This window comes from Puntigrus tetrazona, chromosome 10 (genome assembly GCF_018831695.1).
Source record: "Puntigrus tetrazona isolate hp1 chromosome 10, ASM1883169v1, whole genome shotgun sequence".
In the NCBI taxonomy this organism is placed as follows: domain Eukaryota; kingdom Metazoa; phylum Chordata; class Actinopteri; order Cypriniformes; family Cyprinidae; genus Puntigrus; species Puntigrus tetrazona.
The window spans coordinates 7,577,672-7,601,236 of record NC_056708.1 but is presented as its reverse complement, the minus strand read 5'-3'; the positions used below and the strand labels follow the sequence as shown (position 1 = coordinate 7,601,236).

At 38.8% G+C, this 23,565-nt stretch overlaps 1 protein-coding gene across 1 annotated transcript in view; it reads left to right on the top strand.

The window, feature by feature from the left end:
• The first annotated feature begins 12,377 nt into the window (after positions 1-12,377).
• The window catches only part of fgf11b (fibroblast growth factor 11b), a 38,867-nt gene continuing 27,679 nt past the window's right edge, over positions 12,378-23,565 (top strand). Inside the window, exon 1 of the mRNA XM_043249877.1 lies at positions 12,378-13,812. Within this exon, the coding sequence (XP_043105812.1) occupies positions 13,620-13,812 (193 nt within the window). The 5' untranslated portion in view covers positions 12,378-13,619. The remainder of the gene's footprint in view (positions 13,813-23,565) is intronic.

Below are 23,565 nucleotides of genomic sequence, written 5' to 3'. Positions count from 1 at the left end.
TGAGAGCTTCATAATCCGGGCACCAAGAGAAACAGAACTCTGCTGAAGCCGAATGAGGCATTATAGGATGTCGTACTCATCTGATGCTGGGCGGCATCTGTTAGAGCGTGCATGCCAGACATTGGGTTTAATTTGAACCCTTTAAACCCGGTGTTTTAATTTTCTGCCATACTATGATCACAAATGTAGCCATGAATATTGAAACATCTGAAAAAAGGGGGTAGATTAATTAGGATTAGAATTAATTAAATCGTTATCCTTATCAAAAGTACAGCACTCCAATATTCACTTTTATTTACAATTTTTTTTTTACAAATAATGTTTAACAGTAGAGTGCTGGAATGCAAATAAGAGTGATGCCACCAACTACAAATATTTGCCGAAAAATATTTACTTAAATGACATCTTGCATTTGGGCGCATTTTGGGTCCTCAGTGTCGCTTCATCCAAAAAAATACCACACAGATGTGAAAGATAAAAAGAGAAGGACAAATAGAAACTGATTAAAAAGCTTTTAAAGGAAAACAAACCGTAAATAGCTATTGCAAATTAAAAGAATTTCCTCCAAAAAGAAACAAATAAAAAAAGTATAAAATCTTTGGTATATTTACAATGTGCATTGTTTAATACAGTTAAATACAGCTTTTGCAACTGTGTCATCATTTTGAGTAAACTGAGATTCTCATTGTTTTTGTGCCAGATAAAACTCCTCTGAAGGTAATTTACATAATCTGAAAGTTATATTTTCAAAATGATATTGCTTCCTTAAATAGCTGCATTGCAGTTAGCTGTGTTGCATTAGCAGCTTGTAATGGTTTTGAAAATTACTAGTATCGGCTTGGAAAACCGCATTTTCAAAGAGGCTTCCCCAGCACCTATAAACACTGAATGTGACATTTTCAGCAACCATTCTATTGCAAAGCCTCAAGAACCTTAAAATAAAAAAATAAGTGTTTAACAAATGATTCAAAAGCATTAAAGTTATAGTTTACCTTAAAATAAAACTTTTGGCATCCTTTACTTTATTGTACGAGTTTCTTTCTTATGCTGAACACAAAAAAAGTATATTCTGATCGATGGTCCTCATTGCCTTCCATAGTATTTTTTTTTCCCCTACTATGGAAGTCGATGGGGACTAACAACAAAATTTTTCCAAATATCTTTTGTGTTCAGCGTACAGGTTTGGGATGACATGCGGGAGTAAACTGACAAAATGTTCATTTTTTAACGTGAACTATTCACACGATTGTTAGACTGTTGTTCTCAGACATCAAGCAGTGTTTCAGTGTTCTGAACAGGTAGTTTATACCTGTTTATTTTGCACCCTTGAGTTTCAGAGTGTCTGTAGAGTGCTGGTGTGGGCGTCCAGAGTTGCGTGGGACGACTGGGGAGAAGAGACCAGACGCTGAAGCTGTCAGAGCTTAAATAGACGAGAAAGTGAAGCACCGCTCGTCATGTACTGACTCACAGATCACTGAGGTAGCTCGGAACGATGTGAGGGGGTCAGGAAACAATGATGGCTGAATCACCTCAGAAGAAGCAGCGGTTACAGAAAGCGAGAGAAGTGGATAAGGAGAAAAGACACCTGAGGAAAAACATAAGTGATAATTGAGACGCCAGGTGAATTTGCCCAGTCATTTTGAATTATTCATGCCTGAGTCAGAGTAAAAAAAGCTGCCAGTAGAGAGAGAGAGAGAGAGAAAGAGAGACACAGAGATGGAGAGAAAGACTGCAGAATCAAAGAAAGAGAGCAAATAAATGAATGCCGGAGAGAATAAATGAGTATCAGGTTGTCTAACCTCACTCTGGGGATTCAGGCCTGAGCTTCCTGTGAATGTACACAGCACTGGGCATACAAGTCCTTTCCTCATTATGGCTCTTCTTTTAACTTTTCATCTCTTGTTGTGGGAAAAAAACTTGTATTTCCGCTTTAAGTCACATTTTCAAACAAAGTGTGATGATGCAAAGCTTCTTTATTAAAAGAAATCTAAAAGCCACCCTCAAGTGATTTCAGAGATGCTCCAGAGCACATAATACTCAAAATAAGCTCAAAACAGCACACGCAAAACAAAGAATTCAGCGTCCAAGGAACCAACTATTTATTAGCTAACCTTGAGGCTTAAAGACATTCCAGCAGAAACATTCAAGTCTTCATCTACCATAAGACATTAATGAAACTTTATAGCAAGAGACATTATTACTGCTCCCAAGGAAAGGAAATTAGCGATACCAAAAAACAAAGGACGCGAAAAATGCGCAATAATGTATGCACAAACAAGAATATCCAAGAGGATAATTACACAAGCATTTGAAAGTGCTAAAAGATACAAACACAAACGCAGATGGTTTTACAAACCCATTAAGATTTACAAAATCGTTCACTTTCCAGCAACAGAACTTCAAAGATGAATCATTAGTCAAACATAATGATGAGAGCGTAACAATAAAGAGTTTAATTTTCAGATTTTTCGCTGGAATCAGCCTTAAAAATAACTGCACAAGCACAGTTGCTGTCACAGTTTGTACGAAATAATTTTCCCTCACACTGTCTCTCTCTATCATAACGCTTTGTCCTTTGCCGTTTTCATTGCGACTGTCTTTCTACCATTTCTATAGCCCTTGTATCACCGCCGCATCATTTGCTTCTGACAAATCTCACTTAAAAATGGCTTTGCATCGTGCCAGGCTAATGCCTTTACATAATGTCCTCCGAATGTTTTAATCAAACCCAAAATAAAGCATAAATTGGGGGTGGTTGACATTCAGCAAATGGCGGATAGTTTTAGACGGTTTGAGAACATCCTACATCTATTAATAGCTGAGCACCATGGCGGTGTTTACAAGTGGCATTTAGTCATGCTTGTACTCGATTAGACAGATGTGAACTTCTCGTCTAAACCCACATTACAGCTAAGGCCCTGCACAATCGCGACAAATTACATCCGCACTCCCACGAACGATCTGACGCGCCGTGCTATTGTGAAGATTAATCTCCCTCTGTAATGCTGACCAGACTCGCAATAGTCTGGCTTTCCCGCCACTTTCACACTCTTCAATCTAGCTTGTGTCATGCTTGAGTGTGCGTGTTGTTAATGCTTTTAAACAAAGATGTTCCGTAGCCTTTTTTATCCCTAGCTTAGCGTTCTAGGAGGAGGGGGGAACTAAAGAACACATTTCTATAAATGCCTGTCTTCATTCACCTTAATTTACATTCAAGGATTTGGCAGACGTTTTTAGCCAAAGTGACTTAGAGCGCATTCAAGGTATACATTTTATCGATACGAGTTTTCCCTGAGAGTTGAAACCATGACCTTGGCATCGCTTGAGGAATGCAATACCAGCTATAGTAATACAAAGATTTCAAGGAGATCCTTGTCGCCAAATATGTACCCATCAATACCATCCACTCTTATGGTTAATTAAAGTGATAAGAAATCACGAAAATAAATGAAGGCTGACGGGGCGATGTAAAAACAGACTTTAGAGATTGACAAGTGACAGACACTACAAAGAACGGATGTTTTTGTTCGCTAGAATCAATTAAGCAAATAGATTCACCTTGTAACTTACTCTGGCCAAGAACCACCAAATAGAGAGACCGTCTGGATGATATGTAATGCCACCAAACTGTTTTTGTTTGTTTTTAATTTAGATGATAGTTCACACAAAAATGAAAATCAGCCCATGAATGATTAAGCCATAAGCCATTGCTATGCTGCCATTTGAACTTCGATCATTTGTTATGTGGTTCTGTTTCTGGCACATAAATATTATATTATAATTCTTCCTATTCTATATATCGATTTATAACCCAGCCTTACTTAAAGGAACACTCCACTTTTTTTGAAAATGGGCTCATTCTCCAACTCCCCCAAATTTAATAAATTCAGTTTTACCTATCCGGGTCTGGCCAGGGCATTTTTAGCATAGCTTAACATATTTAATTGAATCCTATCCTATCCTATCCTATTTAAATTTTGACTCTTCTGTATTTACATGATGTACTGACTCGGATGGAAAATGAAAAGTAATCAGATTTAATAATCTATGCTAAGATGCAGCTAAAAGTGCTACCGCCAGACCCGAAGATCGGCTAAAGGATTCGAAAACGGTAAAACTCAACTGTTTGGAAAATCGCAACTTTTCATTTTCTGACAGGCTCAGTACACATTGTAACTACAAAAGATTCAAAACTCTAAACTATTTTATATAATGCTAAGCTATGCTAAAAAAGTGCTATCGTCAGACCCTGGGATCGGCTGAATGGATTCAAAAACGGTAAAACTCAACTTTTTAACACCGGGGGTGACTAAATCACAGGGTAATTTTCATTTTTAGGTGAAATGTTTCTTTAGCAATCACAGAAATCTACTCTATTTTCATTATAAGTCTTTATATTACAATTTAAACAACACTGTATTCATCATAGCAGACCCTGAGTAAACAGAAGACTTCAAGTGAACTCTATAGCTCAGCTCTGCTGAGGAAAAAAATTAATGCATTAGGTGTCGGAGTGAAACATTTCTACAGATGAGCAATAAATGTATCGTAAAGTAACAGCTGTGTCATAATGCCCAATATAGCAAGTGTCTGATGTTCTCTGATGACAAAGTACAGATATTTTTCAAAGACACTTTGAAACTGATGATGAATTATGAGACAGCAGGTGAGGGAGATGCTGCCAAACTTTCACTTGTTGTTACAATTGTAAATTGTTCTGTGATGACTATAAATCTCTAAAACACTATGAAGCCTGCATACACTTGCACTAAGCATGTTAGACTTGTTTCCACTGAGTACGGGTACGGGTCAGTGCAGTACAGTTACTTGACAGCGATCGATGATAAAGCACAACAATAAGCTCAGTTTTTCAGTTTTAATAAACAATAATTGCTTTTAGAAAAAGTGTAAGAGGCTAAAGAAAAAATAAAGACAAGTTTTAAACAACTTCATTCTCGCCTGAAAAACTCACTACTATTGTATGACACAATTGTATGAAACATTGTTTTTGGGCAATGGCATTTCCACAAGATCAGACAAGAAAGGACATTGGGATATTGTCTGTAAGTGGTACGATATGGTTCGCTGTTTTGGTACCATTCACAACTTCTGACATTAGAAATGGACATTGCGTTCTGTACTGTACGCTCAGTGGAAAAGAACCATTAAGTGACCTGGGGGCCACTGGTCAGCCACAAAGAGATGTTTTATAGAACTTTATATATACAGTTATTGATGCATGGACAGACCTTTCTGGAGTTGAGTGACTCATCTCTCCTTCAAACCTAGCAGACTGCTCTGTATGTTTAGTGATTTTCATTTCCTTGAGAAGTGCAATTTACTCTGTGAAGATAAGAGACTAGAAACATCTGAAGTTGGCTTTGATGTATGGGCCAGATGTTATTTAAATATATAAGGATTAATTACACAGTAAACGATTAGAACATTTTAATTCAGATGGACAGGGAAAATAAAGTAATTGAAGTTTCTGTGCTCCCTGTCAAAACTAGAAGCAAGGCAGAATAAACTAATAAGCCAGCGACAAAACATAGAAACTATGCCAACACAAAAACACAGACTTTTTATTCAAGTTGATTCTTAACGTGTAAACGTTAAAGTGAAACGTCATCAGCTCGTTGGCGCCCTCTGCAGATATCTGTTATAGACGGTTTTAACGACAACAACATTAACAAACGTTACTGTACAGTCGGTTTTCATATCGTGGCAGGTCACCACAAATAAATACATTTATGGGAAACACATCCCAAAGCACAATAACCTGAGATCAACTTCATTAATCTTCATTAGCTGCATTTGTAGCTGGCGGCAATAACCAGACCAATAAACAAAAGTTAACTTTGGGCCAGGTGTGCGCGCCACGTAATTACTTGCCTTATCATTAGTCATACTAAAGGTATTAAGTTAGCCTTGTTTGTTTTACTAAAAAAATCGGTAGACTACTTGACTACCAAAATAATCATAGTTACAGCTATGGTTACAGCTATGGTTACAGCAAGGTTAGTTAAATTATTTCAAAATACAAGTTCAATTTTTTTTAATTAAAAGAGTCATTGAGTATGTCTTAAAATGGTGAACCAAGTATCTGTATTCTGTCTCATCTCATGTTGTCACACCCCTAGTGTCGATAAGCAGTGATATAACTGATCATTTTTCTTGTGATATAGCTTTTATTCTTCATGTCAACCATATATTCATGAAAAAAATCAGTTTGAATAAGGAAAGCAATAACTTTGCCACAGTATCTATTCAAATGTTACCACAGTTACCACAATTTGCCGCTTGTTTTTTGCTTTAACCCCTGCTTCAGGCCACCTCTTACTATCCGAAATTCGCCTATGAGCTGGTCGTTTGAGAGACAGACCTGCTTTAAAGTGAGCAAACTAACTCATCCAACATTTCTGTCTCACAGTCCTACTTTGTTTCTTGCTTTCTTTTCTGTCTGGTATCTCTTGATCTGTTTGTCTGCCTCAGATGTGCTGCATTTGGGTACCTTAGATACCAAAACATCACAGAAGTGTTGAGTTACAACACAGCGCTGTGTTATCACACCACCTTCTCCCCATTTTGCTCTCTCACACACAAACAGTGACATTCAAAACACACACACATCTCCACCCACGGGATTTAACTGGTTCTTCCTCTCTTCTATCTCTATCAGTATTTTGCTGAGGCTGTTTGGAGGGGATAAAAGACTTCTCTCTCTAGATTCACCCAGATAACAGAGACATCATACACGCTAAAGAAGGCAAAGGACTGAGCTATTTCCACATCTATAAGATTAAGAGGCAAATTTATCTTTTATACTTACTTTTTTTTTTTTCAATTCATTCTTTTCAATTCCTCACAAGAAATTTAAATGGAGAGACTCCAAAGATGTGAATGAAGGGATTAGGATGTGAAGATGCTGGTAAACCCAGAGCGTAACAATCTCACTAAAATTACCATCGCCCCCCCTTGCCCAATGTTATTTGAGCCATCTTACTCCAGAGACTTTAGATTTAAGGCATCTAATATCATTTCATCCACTTAGAATACCAGACATTTACTAAAACCTGAGGTTATAGTTTAGTTGTTCCCCTGTGGTTATCATCTAGAAGTCACATTCAACAAAAAACATAATAATAGCCGCATAAATACAAGATGATAGTAACCATTAAAACATAACCCCAGAGGTTAGCAGTTCTTGAGCACTGTAAAAAAGACTTGTAGACATTGTACACTGTAGAGTGAAGATTGTAAAATCTGCTTGACCTCTTACAAAGTTTCATCTCGCCTTAGAATTATATCTTTTAAAAAGTTGTATTTATTTCTTTTATGCAAGACAGTACTATTTAAAGGGTTACTCCACCCCAAAATTAACATTTTGCCATTAATCACTTATCTTGATTAAAGCTATATTTTATCTTCGGGAACACTATTTAAGATATTTTAGATGAAAACCAGGAGGCTGCCAAACAATTACTTTTCTCAAGATGTTGAAAGACATTGTCTGAAATCTCCATCTGCCATCAATGGTTCAAACATAATATTATGAAGCTACGAAAATACTTTTTGTACCGTACTGTAGCGCCATTTTGGACAGCATCTTCTGAATGCCACTTAGTGTGCGCAGGTCTGAAGATGACTAAACATCTTCATCAACATAAATCATTCTTATTAATATAGTAGGGATGCACCAATCCAACACTCAGTAAAGCTAATTGTTATGAATGTTGGAGCAAGACTCACCTGTGTCTCTAAATCTGTAGCTCTGCATGGGTAGCCTTCCATTTTGCACAGTAAAACAACAACAACAAAAAAGATCTATGCAAAAGGTATCAAAATATTTATTACATTAACTACATTTCAGTCGCATGACCTTCATCATGAAACTTGTTTTTTAGTTTTTGACCTGGCTGGTCTTTGTCTTCAACACACCTATTGATTGCCATCAGGTATGCAAAGATTAATTTTTAATTCTTAGCCTATTTATTATTTTTGTAATATTGTATCCATCACGTCCATTGTACTATTAACCTCCCACATTTTTACTTTCATGCCCCTGGAAGTATGGTCCCACATATGGGATTTAGAACATTTGTTGACGTTGCATAACTGCATAACAATCCATTCAAATTTATTTTGCTGATATAATTCATTCATATCAGATACACATAGTGTAAGTAAGAAGAAGATTTGAAATGTATGAATTCACATGTTGTAAATCTGACTGACGGGACTCTCTGAACTGTGGGGCAAACAAACAGGACGGCGCCCATTTAATTTATAAAGGTGTTTAAACAACAAAACACACTCATTTACACATATTTGTGAATCAGAGTATCAGATTGATCATGACATAAATAAAAGTGATCCATCTCTCATACAGTGTTATTGTGGCTGCGGCGTGTCACGTGACAAGCATGAGGAGTTGCCATGGAAACAGTAAGTGCGACCGTTCTAAAATAACGGTCGCCTTTAAAAAAACTCACTCGATTACTCCCTTGAATATTGCCACTGAAAGGGTTAAATATTGTGCAGTGCATCCCAAAGAAACATTTCATTTCATGAGTTTAGACATTTGTATTAGGCATGAAAATGTGGTGACAAGGCTCACAGTACTGTAGCAATGGTATTTTGGTGGAAACTATAGTAAAAGTGCTACATTTCTGTGAGGAATGTTTTTGAAAGAATGCTAGTGCAGCATGATTGTGAAGTTAATCAGCATGCAACAGCGTTTCAGTCATTCATCAACTTCAGTGACTGAATGACCACAAATTCATCATGAGTCTCTAATTAGAGGTCTGGGGGCCAAGGAGTGAGAAAGATGTAGTCATGACAGACCTCCACCCATTTGAAAAACATTTGCTCCCAATAGTTAACTCATTTTGAAAGAGTACTATCGAATGTGATGGATGAATTTCAAATTGGTGTTCATATATGTTCAACTGAGACTTAAACCACCGTCAACTAGGAAAGCATGATTTACAAATCACACATGGACACGCATGAAAACTTTCGCTCACACATCCACACAAATTTAATTGATATTAAAGTCAGCGAAGCACATTTAGGACTCAAGCCTAATTACAAGCTTGTCTGGGTAAACAGTAATAGCGAATGAAAATGAAAAGCATATTGCCCCCCTCTTTTCTAATGAGATCCTGACCCAGAGGTCAAGCAAATTATAAATATTTCTCAAACTGGCAAAAAAGTACAAGAGTTATTTTGCATGCTTACATAATGGAAGAGGGGATTACAGAAGAATACCTCCTGTCATCTGTTTGGGCAATGATGAATAGAGTAGAGACAGAAAAAGAGAAGAGATGAGACAGACAGAAGGAGAGATAAGGTACTGGGAGAGACACGAAGACAGAACTGGGCCAGCTAGGTTGGGCTGAGCCATACAGACACATGGGGAAACAGGAGAGGAGGATTGTCCGTGTTTGTCAGGGAGGTCAGGGAGACCTTTGTGGAAAGTAATTGCTTGGGAAAGCAGGGGAAGGTTAAACACGCTCTCTGCCACTACAGAAACTACTCCTAAATCTGCAAAATAAACCTAAAAAGATTCACTGGACTTGGACAGCTATAATAGGAATAGACTAACCAAAGATTGTAGAATGTTCTCCTTCAAAGCAGAAAGCACACAAAAAGGGGGCCAATACTCTGGCTTGTCCTACAATAGAAGTGAATGGAAAAAAAAAACCCAAAACAGCCTTTCAATTGTACAATGTATTTAAAAAAAAAAAGGTCCTCTAAACATAAATCAGGCAATCATATAATCACATTTGCAAGGTACTGCTTTCTTAAGTATTTATTCAGTATCCTTTTATAAGTCAAGGGGACATAAATGTCCTGTGAATTATCTATGTACCGCAGATGAACACAACTCTAGAAAGTTCCATAAAACATGAACTTTTAGGTAAAATGATCTGACTTGGCTGCTATCCTTGCGTATCTACTGAGAAATCAAATTGGCAACTGGCATGAGGCCAATACTTGGTGAAAGCAGGAATTTAAAATAGTTGATGTTTCCTCTTTCTAAGATTGCACTGCCTCTTTTAGAGAGCTTATGAGCAGGAGATGTGGTTACAAAGCTTTTTTGAAATACATTAATTCAATTATCACCATTTTGTGCCGTCTCCTTAAGGGCCAGGTACTTTGGTTGTCATCTGACAATCCGTCAGCTGCTGATTGTGACCTTGTCTGTTGAGGCAACGTCATTTCTGAACCAAAGGTAAATCAAGCTGGTACTTTCTAGGTGCTTCCACAGCAGATTTCTGTGAGGATGCCAAATAAAATTTGATTGATTGACTGGCCTCTTGAATACTTGATTTATTGAGGCTGCGCTGAAGAGCTGCACATTTTTATGTTGTGGAAGCATCTTGGTATTGCTTCAAGGTAAACAGCCAAGACAGATTCAATTACACTAGGCACATTTTAAACTTCTTAGCACTGCATATCCATACAATCAATGCTAATCACAAAGCAATTTGACTCCGAGATCATGGTCAGGGGTTGTCCCTCAGGAAACACCTCTAGAGAGTTCATATTGATGCGTTTGCATGTTTTTGTGTGCAAACTTATTTTTGGGAGAATATAAGCATCTTTGGGCCTACCAGGTATGACTAAAAAAAGACATGTTGCTAGATTATTAAGATGGGGTTTTTAAATGCAGACGCTTAAACTTCCACATGTGGTCCTTGCGGTCTTGAACATGTGGTTACATCCTAACCAGGACCAACAAAGCTAATTCTTTTTCAAAATACCACTGTACATCATTTACACATGTGAACGCATGAATAATAACAGTGCATTACCCATCTCCACCATCAGAGGATGCAGCAATCTACTGCAATCTGACATGCTTGCAAGGACTGTGCCACATCAACAAAGTGAACCATGCACCCGAATAAGCTCTTTAAAACATCTATTAACTATTACAGTGTGCTTGACTGGACGTTCATATACAATATCTGCACCGTTATCGTTCTTTTTTATCATTTGATGCTGCCATCTTGAACAGAACATTTAAACAGACATCTCCAAAATAAAAGTCTGAATATAAGTCTTAATGAATAGGGCCTGAGACACACTGCAAGATTTTCACAGACTGGAATGATTAAAAACAATCGTGGCGATTTCTGATTTGCCGCTATTGGTTCACAATGCCAATCTTTCGAAAATCGCTCAGTGTGTATCGGGCGCAAGAGGGGTTGCTAAACTACCACAAAGTGAAGTGGTGAAACTGTTTAAATTAATTTGTACTGCTTAAACAGGCATTGGGGTGGGTGATATGACTAAAACCATATATCATAATTTGAGTTATTTTCTTTCACAGTAACAATATACCACAATGTAGTTATTTTTGCTTTAAATAAGGTCTTTTTTATATTATATGTTATAGGTTATATTTTATTTTTTATACCATAGAAATGTCAGAATTCTTAATATCACAAAAAATACATATACTTATACTTAACCTAAACGACGGACAGCAGTAATATTAAGACTGCTGTCACTTTAAGAGTTCCCTGGTTTCATATACTGTTAAATGTGTTTTCTTTTTCAGCTGTTTGCTTTCACCTAATACAAAAATGACTGTTCACAAAGATACTTGCAAAGGTGGGCATTTTTGATGCATTCAAGTGTGTGTATTTAACTATTCAAAGCCTATAAAGTGGCAAAAATAACTAAAGTCTCTCAGACATTGTGCACATATAGCAAAATTAGTTCTTATTCACTGTTGATTGCCTTTCAATGGGGTGTAACCATGATAAATCCAAAATCTCCATCAGTTGACAAATTTCGAATGGTTAATTGTGTCTACTAACATAATACACACCCCTAATAGGCGACATAGTATATTTGTTTGCGGATGAGGGCACAGTAGAACAGAGATGATTTCTGTGTCACTATTAATGAGAAACAGTCGCCCATCCTGACACACACTCTCCGTGCCTGTCTGTCTCTTTAAGCAATCCGCCCCTCAGGTCCCGCTCATTTCACATGCTGTATTTGCAGAGTGCCAAGAGACTGGAAAATACACTGAGATAAAGCGAAACTGCAGTGATGTCAGAAAGAAGAATTGGGGGGGGGGACACTGACGGAGGGGAAAGGAGCTTTGAGACGAAGAGCAATAAAGTAAATGAAGAAAAAAACAGGACAAGAGATATATAAGACAGAGAAAGTCTTTCTGTTTGCGTTAGTTTTACACCTTCAGCAAACGTCAAGCACTCCCAGCACACAGCCCGCAAGAAACTGAACGCTAAACCAATAAAAGTGGTACAATCCTAATCCCCTAAAAGTGATTGTGTACACGAGGATGTGTGTATCAGAGAGAGAGAGAGAGAGAGAGAGACGGGTGAGGGGGATAACTGCGTGTGCGAGTGTGTGAATTTGGCAGTGATAACTGACTCGGAACGCACGACTGCGATGTTCTTCCCGAGGTGACTGAAAACTGTCACCACTGGCACCTAAAGCGCTCTCTCTCGCTCTCACTCTCTCTCTCCTCCACTCTACCCATCAAGGACAGACACGGCAGAGTGAAGGAAGAACAGTGGCGTTAACTCTCTCTCACCCTCCTCTTTTTCTCTCCCTTCATCTTTCTGTTTTCTCTTCTCCATTGTTCTCATTCATCATTCTTGTTCTTCTCCCACACTCTTTTACGCTCACTCGCTCTCTTTCCCTCACTCGATTGTGCTCGCTCTCCCTCCCTCCCTCACTTGTTCTCTCATGAATGTCACCTTTACTGGTGGTAGCCGCTGGATTTGCGCACACACCCACATACACACACGCTTGCTGGCTTTGGGGTGGGGGGGTAATGTAGGGCTGTGGGGAGAGATAGCGCATGCCAGAAGAGGCAGAAGAGAAATTTCTCGGAGTCCATTCTTCTTTTGCCGGCTCCCGTCCTGCGACTCAGGGCTTTGTCCGTCCCAGCAGCTGAAGCAGAAGTGCCTCTGGACGTGGGAGCGCTGGATTACCGCTCCAGATTATTATTTTTTTTTTCCACAGCACAACTAAAGTTAGCCATAGGGACTGCAGGCTGACCATCTGCCCGTTTCTGACAGGATCTGTTTCTGATTTGAGTCGAATAATTCTGCTGCCAGTGAGTGAAGAACTTTCCACGAGGACCAGCCATGTGTGGGTGAGAAAGCTCTTCGTTTCCGTGTGCTAAACTTTAGCTTTGTCAGTGTTTTTGTCTTCAGGAACAAGACACAAGGGGAGGGGAAGGGAGAAGAGAGGAGGGGGGGGCAAATATGTCGGCAATGTCGCAACGATGACTTTGTCAGCCTCTTTCAGTATCTTTTTGTGGAAATGTGACTGCGTCAATTTACGTTTTTTACGGATTTGTTGTGGTGTCAATATGTATTTAGCGAAACAAACATAATGAAGGACAAACCATGGACAGGTTGTGAGTGGACCAGAACTTAACCTCTTCCCTTACTGGAGGGAAACACACAGACACGTGAGGAACCTACCTGAATACTTGGCTCGTCGCGCGAGGTTTGACCCTTGACTTTTATCTCTTTGTGCTGCTGGTAAAAAGACAAGTGCATCCAGAGAGGGTCTCTTAAGCAAACAGAGACCCCCCTCCCAAAGGTGAGAGGGGGGGGAAGATGGCAGCTCTTGCCAGTTCTCTCATCAGACAAAAACGGGCAGTCAAGGACGACCAAGCCAACCGGCCAATAGCCAACAAACGCAAGCCGTGCCCCAAGAGCAACAAGTCTCTTTGCCAGAAACAAATTCTTGTTCTCATATCAAAAGTACGATTATGTGGCGGCCGAAGAGGAAGAACAGACAAAAGACCAGGTAGGTTCATTTATAACTTTCTATTTTAACCACTTTTCACTGGTTATCCACCAACCAAGGGAAACCCGGATTCTTGAAAAATAGCAGAATGAAAAAAGTTTGAGTTAAAGTTTTAAACTCATGCCATTCTTCTCGGCTCTGTTGACACTTCACAGTCAAACCGGCTTTGGTACAAAGCTGAAATACAGTCTGGTCTGAAATACAGTTGTCTCTGTGCAGCAATGCTCCATAGGTCACATAAAGGAGAGAACCACTAAGCTCATTAAGTTGCAGTGTTAAGGGATTTATTCAGACTTTTATAAGAGTGGAAAGGGTTTGACTGCTATTTTATGACATGAACAGAGCCGGAAGAAGAAAGCCCTTTATAAGGTGTGATTTACAGTCTTTCAAAGCATCCCACATGCATAGGCTATTCTGGGTTGCGTTAAGACCTGCCCTTAGGATGCTAATTACTACCCCGAGACACATCATCTCTCCTGTGTTCACACATGGGCAAGCATGTCTGCATATAATTTCAAATGTGTTTCATAAAAGATTGTTACTCAGTGGTGCCATGAAATTGGAAGTTGGACTCCGGCCATGTTTTAGTTCCGGTAACCTTGCCACTGGCCAAAAAGAAAAAAAACAGCATGCTCTCTGATTACAGCACTGATACTGAGACAGAAGCTCTGCGATTGTTATGCCAACCTACAGGGCAAAAATGCAAAACACCAGTGTCCACAACTCTGACTAGCAGTTTTACTGAAACAGAAACATCTCTGCTTGGTGTCGCTGCCATTGGTTGTTGTTGTTTTTGTTAATATCTTGGGGACCAAACGCTTGTGACATTGTGCAAATGGCGCCATAGCCGAAGATTGAATAACTGCATACTGAATGAAAGAACTGTCAATGTAAAAACAAAACGAGTGAAAGACGGGATAAAGAGATAAGGCGGTGAGTGAGCGTGCGAGTGTTTGAGAGTGAAAGAGAGAGAGAGAGAGAGAGTGGGTGTTTTGTACGTAAACGAAAATGATTATAGTCAGGGATATTAATCTGCCTCTTTATCCGCCTCTCTCGCCAATGAACATGAAACACGCCACGCTGTAATCATCAGAAAAAATATGGGTATGAACAGAAATGAATGTGATAGGGAGAGTGCGTGTGTCGATTTTTATGATACTGAGGTAACGCTGATAGCCTGTCCTGCTCCTGGGACCATATTCTGTAATATTTACATTCCTTTGATATCAACTGAACACATTATCACATTACGCTCCAGTAGCGTTAGCATAATGTGATTTAGAAACATACTGAAATGCAAATATATTTCTGCACATGCAAACACACAAAAACTGGCTCAGGAAACAACATAATTTTACTTGTAGGTGATATTTGTCTGATATCTCTAACTGCCATCTAACCCTGTGGCATTAAAATTGAATCCCCATGCTCGTCTAGTCAAGTTTCCTCTAGTTAGTGCTGATTTAGTGCTTCTCTACCAGGGGGCAAGGTTTGGATGGTTAATACGGCCCGTTAGCTCTTGCTCGGACTATCCAGCACGGAAAGTGCTTTTGAATACCTCAATCTGTGTCATGCGAGTTGTGCTTCCAAACTCTGTCCATAGCACTATGGGTGAACTGAAGCAGTCGAAAATTGACAAATTAGTGGGCGTCACCTAGCCACAGCAGTGTGGGACCGTGGGATCACTGCTGCATTGTCAGGTCAGTGATCCATATACATCCATCATAACAATGTCAAGCCCCTGGTGCACCCACAACACCCTTCACATCTGTCTCACACACACCTGTCTCTAGTTTAGGACGGGATCCCTTGCTGCTCTAAGATGGCGTCGTGGTCTCACACCCTCTGAGGTCGGCGCTGAGTCTACTGGTCTCTCGATCGATGCAGCTCATTAACGTATACTGATTAATCAATGATCACCCTCTCCGTTTGCCCAGTGCCCAATTTCACGCAAAGGTGGAGATGGTATAGAAACGTAAACCCCACACACGCACACACCATTCTCTTAATAGCAGAGGCTGTTTTACACCTTTACAGTTTTATGGAGCACTTGGCTTCTGCAGAGAGTTTGGCTTTATTCAACAACAAATCTCCTTATAGAGGAGGAGAGAGACTGAGAGGGAGAGAACAGATTATTATCAGTAAAGAAACGAGAAAAGCCCTCACACAGGCTACTCTCGATTTTCCTCCACAATACACAACAGCTTACAGGAGTGGATTGAATACGGTCTATACGAACGAATAATTGAACTCAAGCCAATAGCTGTAAGAAACTGCTGAAATCAGTATCGAAGGTGAATATTAAAGATGGCATCTTTCCTAACTCTGGAATCTTTTACCACTATTAGCACGGATTTATTTAGTAAATGAATGCGACTGAGGCACAAGTTCACCTGTCAAATCCTAATTATCTGATATTGGCTTTGAATGTTTTATTTTTAACAAGATAACAGTGAAACGCAGAGTCTGGAGTTGAATCATTAATATCTACAGAGCCCCACATGACCGGTGTCATTAATAAACCAACTGTGTGTGAAAACATATTTAATCACACTAAAACTGCTGTATAAACATAGCCTTAAGAGTTCTAGTGCACTCGCTTAGGGAGGGAAATTAACAAATGCTACCAGGTTTGTTACCAGTTGATGGTGATCCAGCTCTGTGATGGAAAACATTTAAGATGAGTCAGACTGGCCTTGGAAGAAAAAAATAATAAATCTATCGCTACGTAGTGTACTTACGTATGTATACATTTTGATTAGATCTTACACCAGCTCAGAAAATGTTAAGGGTGCAATCGGCTTATAATGTAGAGTTTCTTTTAAAGAGTCCACTAATATGAGATTACAGCTGGCAAGAGTTAGTGTTTTCTGCTAAACGCCAAGCGCCTTTTTTTGAACCTGGTGGAGAAAAGAATTAATGGAGATACAATTGTGGAAAAAAAAAAGGTGATGGCCCGTTCTGCATATAACGCTCAAAATGAAAATTAACAAGAAGAAAAGGAGATAGGATGTCCGCAGATGCGTGGCAAGGGGAATGCAGTAGTTCTGCTCCGGGTTGGGACTAAAGGAGTCGCTCAGGGCACGAGGACGTGGCACTGGAGGAGGACAGCATTAAGCTGACCGCTGAAGATGGGCTGTCTATCTCGCTTACTCAACAACACCTGATCACACTGCACAGTGTTAGGTAGCCTCTCATCTGAGTACTGAGAGTGCCAGGGGTCAGAAAGAAAGAGTGAGTGAGATAGTAATGCAGAGAGGAAGGAAGTAAAGGAGAGATGGAAGAGGAAGGAAAGGAGAAAAAGGAGGAGAGGCAGGTGGAACGACAAAAAGTGAGTCACTGCAAAAGACAGAAGGACATGCAGAAGGGAATTCAGAGGAAGAGAGAAAATCACTGATGATTAAGCAAGTTCTGGCAGAGAGTATGTTAAATTAAAATCGGCGGCCCATACTTTCACTGCATGAAGTTTATGATGTTAAAATATGAAAAAACAACATTCAGGGTTCACATTTCTTATTCCGTGCTCAAATTCTCTGAACATGCTATTGATTTCCGTAGAAAAAAAAACAACATTTTAATTCCTCAGTTTGTAAGAATAAATATTGTGTCTGCAGTCAATGGGGCAAGAGACTGCACAGGCATAAAGAACATTTTTGAAAATACAGCCAAAAAACTTTGCATTGCACATTAACATTTCTTTTTAATTCAAGTCCTGACATGACCATGTAAAGAGTAGTACTTTTTGGCACAATACCTGCAATATTACTTTAAAAAGGTTGTTACCTTAAAAAAAATAATCAAATAAAAATCCACCCAGTGAAATTTCATCTGCAAAAACAGCAAAGGACAGCAGGCCAACAGCTTAATGTATGATTTAATTTTGAATAAATATTTATCTACACATTTTTATTCAGAGCAAAAAGAGTTGTGAGAAACAAACATGAAACTGGACTTCTTGCTTTTATACCTTCAGGAATATCTTGCATTATACTATATTGTGTTGTTTTTTTTAGATGGATAGATAGACCTATACTCACTGAAATACATGCACAAATAATCTAATAAGGGATGTAACCGGCACGAACAGTATTGATTACAAAGCTGTTGGTACAGTCAATGAATTTAGTTTGATCTCTCTCTGAGCTCACAACAAGTAATTAATGAATTAAGACGTAGTTCATTAATGATTCTGCTAGTCAACAAATGAACCAAATACGTACTGCGTGGTTGCCGCTCTAGGTCCCTCTGGATGATCCTAGAGGCAGAAACGAATAAAGATATTGAACGAGAGAAGTAAATATGACACAAATGAAAGACACAGAGGCATCAGGTTACTGGACGGTTGACGCTATTGATCTCCACATCAGGGCCGGTGGGACTATTTGTGATTGACCATCTGAAAGAGTCTAATAATGTGGCAGGAAAGAGAACCCACATGTGACTAATGGCCCCTACTGTGCATGTTTTATTGGTGTTAACATTAGCTGAGGCTTTCTCGGTGCTAACAGCATTAATCAGCTCTATCCTTCACTAGCGGCCATCCGAAATGAACCGAGGGGCTGGAGTTTCCCCTTTACAAGGTCTTAATTGAATAATTAGTTCAATCGGTATTGGACTGGTAGCAGATCGATCACATCTAGTATTTCACATTTTAGACTCAGCTTGAAATACATAAACTACATGAAAAACATGCAGAGAAACTGAAAATGCATCGGTAAGTTCATAAGCATTTCAAATAAACGTGAAATGCAAAGTGGTATTCAAAATATGACTGAGTAAATACCAGTGACTAAACACGGATAATTAACACAGTACTTTGTAGATGTTACGCTATAAAGGGCACAATGACACTAACGCTCCAAAATGTCTTCCTCTTTGGCTGTCCTGAGAGCCCCAATTCTGACAAATCTCAGCTGCAGCAATCACTGCTCACTACCATCTGTATGAAATGAATATCCGATTAGTTTTGCGGCTGCAACAGCCAAACGAGTTTCCCAGACTCTTTTGTTGATAATGAGGACGCCAAACATACAAACATCAGCTTACGCCGTTACACAACCAAAGATTGAGAAGGGTTTCATAATCTATCAAGAATTTAATTCCAGATGAAAAGATAATTAAAGCTGAAGGGATTCGTGCTTTTGTTTTGAAGGGTTATTTTAGTGCTGCCTCTGGGTTGGGAGGCTGGACTTGTAGAAGCGGATTGTAGAAAAGTTCCAGCAGTTTGGAAGAGATCAGATTAGGACTAAATTTGCCTGAAAGAGATCAGAGAAAGAGGCAGCACTGAGATAAACGTCACTAGCCTATGATTAGTATGAGCAAATTCATGCTGGAGCAAAAAGCATAAAGTCACGTACTGTATCATATTTATCAAACGTTACTGATAAACACTAAAAAAACGAAACGATGCTCAGAAACTGAAATCAAATAAAAGAGGAAATGTATCTTTGCAATGCTGAATTTGGTATTTGAGGGAAAAAAAATCTAAAATTAGCAGGTGAAGCAGAGCTTTGTATAAAAAGAATATATTTATGGAGCGCCTGCTTTCTGGGGGAAAAAAAAAATTCAGACAACCTAAAAATGTACAGGTACAATTTTTTATGAAGAAAGCTTTAGCAACATTATTTATACGAGCAAGATATAAGTTTTTTTCCTTTGTTTCAAAAGATTTTGCCAAGTTTTTCCAATCTTCAGGTGCCATTTGTTTGAATGAAAAAGTAGTGCATTTGTGATATCTTAGAATACTAACAACAATACTGCACTGAGTTTAATTGTAGAGTTACAGTATTTCAGTAAAAAAGTAATTAAACTTGTCTTAGATAATCAAAACATCTTTCCAGATAAAATCTTTATATCTTTTTCTTACCTCTTTGGCAATGTTTTAAAGCCTAAATGTAAGTAATTTACATTTATGTGTTGAAGTAAAACATAAAATAAAATCAATTCAAGCCACGTTAATGAAATTAATGGATTGTTAATTTCTATGTTACCCTTGGAAGGCAATAAATACAGTTTAAGACTTTTACGATTTTTGACCAGTGTGACATTTTGATGCACAGATAAACGTAGAATGTGAAAATAATTTCTCAGAGAGTAAAGGAGTTCTGGCACCTTTAGGTACTGACAGAGAGCACTTGGGCTTTATTTACCCCAAAACGATGAGTAAATGCATCAGAATCGGAAATACCCCCATGCCCTCTCGTCTCACTGCCTAATGACATTGCGAATGACAAAGAATGCCTTAATAGCCTCTCTCACACAGCAGCTGAAATTGAATTTGTGGATACTTTGATTAAACCTGACAAGGACAGATTGAGTTTGACCTCTAACAAGAGGCAGACACACAAAAGAAGTGTAGATGTGTGTGTGTTTCAGAAGGGGGCAAAGGATAAGGAGCGGCCGACAGAAAAGGCAGACATTTACCTCAGTAATTTCTGAGCACTTAAGTGCTGGTGTTGACGTCACGAGCGGGCAAGGCTCCATTACTGTTGGGCTGTCATCCCAGAGAGTCAGATTGCTTTATAGTTACATATAACACGTCCACTATTGCAAGCACCGGAACCAAACCAGCATGTAAAACCACCTTTCATTTAAGTTTTGTACATTCAGCAGCCTGCGCTACAGCATTTCGAAACTTGCTAGTCGGCATTTAGCCATACTTTCAATCTCTCGTTTTGTCAATTCGCTGTAAATGATAATCAAATGGACGAGGCTGTGATCTCAGAGGACGGTCCCCTGAGGTCACACAATGATGCTGACAAGGTCATGTCAGGCATACAAAAGATACAGATTGAAGCGACTGATTGGATTATTGACCTCAAAAAGATTAATACCCATAAACACAGTAATGCTTACTTGTGATAGAATGACATCGGAAATGTAGCTGTTTTTTTAAAAAAAGCTTTAATGGATGTTTCATAGAGCAAGTCACGTGGCCGTTGAGGTGAAGAGCAAAGGATAAAAATGAGAGAGAGTCAAGATAAGGACACAGATCATGCTGGTTCTGGAACAACATAATGATCAAAAAATCGGATATTTCTTATTTCTCTTTGATCTAAGGGGTAGCTAATATTCATGGTTACGTATAGGGGTTTGAAAATGCATTCTGAAACTTAGTGATGCACCAAAAAATAAATTGTTAGTTTTGTTGGAAATAGTTTTGAAGGGACAGTGACATTTATTCAGATGCATTTTGACCATATATTTTGTGCCATAATGTAGATAAGCTACAAAGTAAGACTGAACGCACCTCACTATGCTAAGGCGGCTGAAGAACACCTCAAGAACACCGTTCATTTACCCAAACTTTATTTTCAGTGTTTGGCTAAATGAAAACTTTTGGTTTAAACCGAAATTTGGTACTGACTCAGCTTAGTAAACTATATATCATTATCCCTATGCAAAAGAGGAAAAACTAATAAATCTTTCATTTCTGTGCTGCAAGTGAAACGGAACATACAATAATTTAGTTTATTTTTGAAAGGCAAAACATTGCCCTTAAAAAAATAAAGCATACCAGAATTTAATTTAGCCAACTGTAGAAGACGAATAGAAACCTGCACTTCATACAAGCATTTGAAGAAAAAACTGGCTATGGGATCATATTTAAATATTACCTTTTTTTTTTAGGATGAACTGGAGTAATACATTTTATAATAATAATAGATAAACCAAACAGGTAAATTTGGTCTGCTGTATGTGATGCAGTGTTTATGGGTAGACCCACGGTTTAAGACACCGAAAACCCCTGCAATAGAGAGGTCGAAAGTATAAGAAATGGGCTGAGATAAGAAAGAGGACAGACCAAAAGGGAAGATCTGATGAAGGAGGAAGAAATAGAGAGAGAGGGAAAAGAAGAATGAGAAATGAGAGCGAGATAAGAGGGGGAAAACTGCTGAGAGTTGCAGAGAATGAGAGACAGCAGAGAGAGAGGGGACTGGTGGGGAGTCCTAATAAAGGTTGAGGGAAGCCCTGGTAGTTTGGCCTTAGTCAGGAAGGGGAGTCACAGATGCCCTTGGCTGCTCGCTGAAGCAGCTCCTGTAATTACTCTGCACTCTCTTATCATTACGGGGTAAGCCGGCATCTCACAGCTATAAAGCAGCGCACCGCACTGTACCAGACGCTCTGTCCAGAACCTCCCGTACACATGCACACAAAAAACACCCACAAATAAACGCTCCTCGCACACACACACACACGAGAGGTTACTTGACAGTTAACCTCTATCGATCCTCTGCACGCCAGCACCGTGGCAGATCAAAGCACGCATGAACGCATGGAGGCTTCGTCCTGGTTATTGCGTTTTCTGTCCGACTATGAGGAGCTTGCCGCATTTTAAATAAACCGCCAGAGCTCTCAATACGAACGGCCGAAGAAGGCATCCCGCTCCGTACATTACAGTGTGGTGGTTATAGCGCGAGTGGGCAAAAGATAAGCAATAGACAAAGCCGGAAAGCACCAGCAGGAACATGATTAGCAGTACCGCATCTGTATCACTCTAGCTAGTGCAGGGAATATCAATGCTCGACTAATAATGCCAACATTGCTTAAATCTGCTCCCAGTGGGGTTGGTTGTACAGAGAGGATTGCTGGTTTAGTGGGGATTGTTGGTTTATGCGTTGCATGTTTGGTGTTTATTTCCATAGCATTTGTCACCCTCAGAAAGGCAGAAAACACCACGTACCAGTACGAGAATCCCTCAGCCAATCACATTAATTAAAAGTCATGGATGCATGAGATTAAATTAAACAGAGCTGGGGGTGAAAAAGGGGATCACTGTAAGATGGGTGCAGAGATTGAAAGAAAGAGAACTAGAAGGGTTTTTGTGGGTCAAAAAAAACTATACAAACGGCATGGATAATGGGACATCTGTAACACTGCTCTACTGAAGTATCGATGGAGTGTAAAAACTTGCTTAGAAAAATAAAATAATCAAAATGGCTTTTTGTAATACTCATTCCTGTGCTTGACTCAGCAGTGCATATTATACTAGGCAAAAAAAAAGAATATATTCATGATCTTTCATCAACATGCATTAGCTCATCCCACTTCACAAATGACTTCCCCGTTCTATCAATTTTACCTTTATTTATCTTTTCCTTTATCTTCCCACATTCACAGATTATAAAAACATGCTCTGTTGCTCACAGTTACTGTTTCTGACTCAGAAGCAATAATTATATATATATATATATATACAGAAACACACATTTGATGGTAAAGTGATGCAATTTATAAATCAAGATAGATTTTCTAAACTAATTATTTTGTCTTGTTTGTATCTTTGTTGCATTTTTACTTATCTAGAAAATTCTTCTGAATTTATTTAAAAAAATGTTTTTGCAGTGTAATGATTTTTAAAATGCAAGGCACTTGTCTCTGAAGTGTTTCTCAAAAATATAGTTCTCCCAAAAGTGAATATTAGCCAATGATTTAATACTTTAAAGCTACACAGTAACGATAATAAAAAATAGTTTAGAGACTTTAAATCTGGCACTTGCTTATAAAAGTCATGTCTCATTTGGTAATTACACATTATAAACCTGTAATAACTCCCAAATAGAGTTAAAAAAACTCCACATAGAGCTAAATTTAACCTCTAGTAAGAGAGGAATAGTGGTGCATTCTAACATTAAATTTCCAGCACTGGTGTTAAGCTTTCTATTTATTCCTCTGGCTCAATGTATATTTAAAACTGCAAGAAGTAAATATAACCCATGTATTATATTGAGTTAAAAGCAAAACTACTCATAT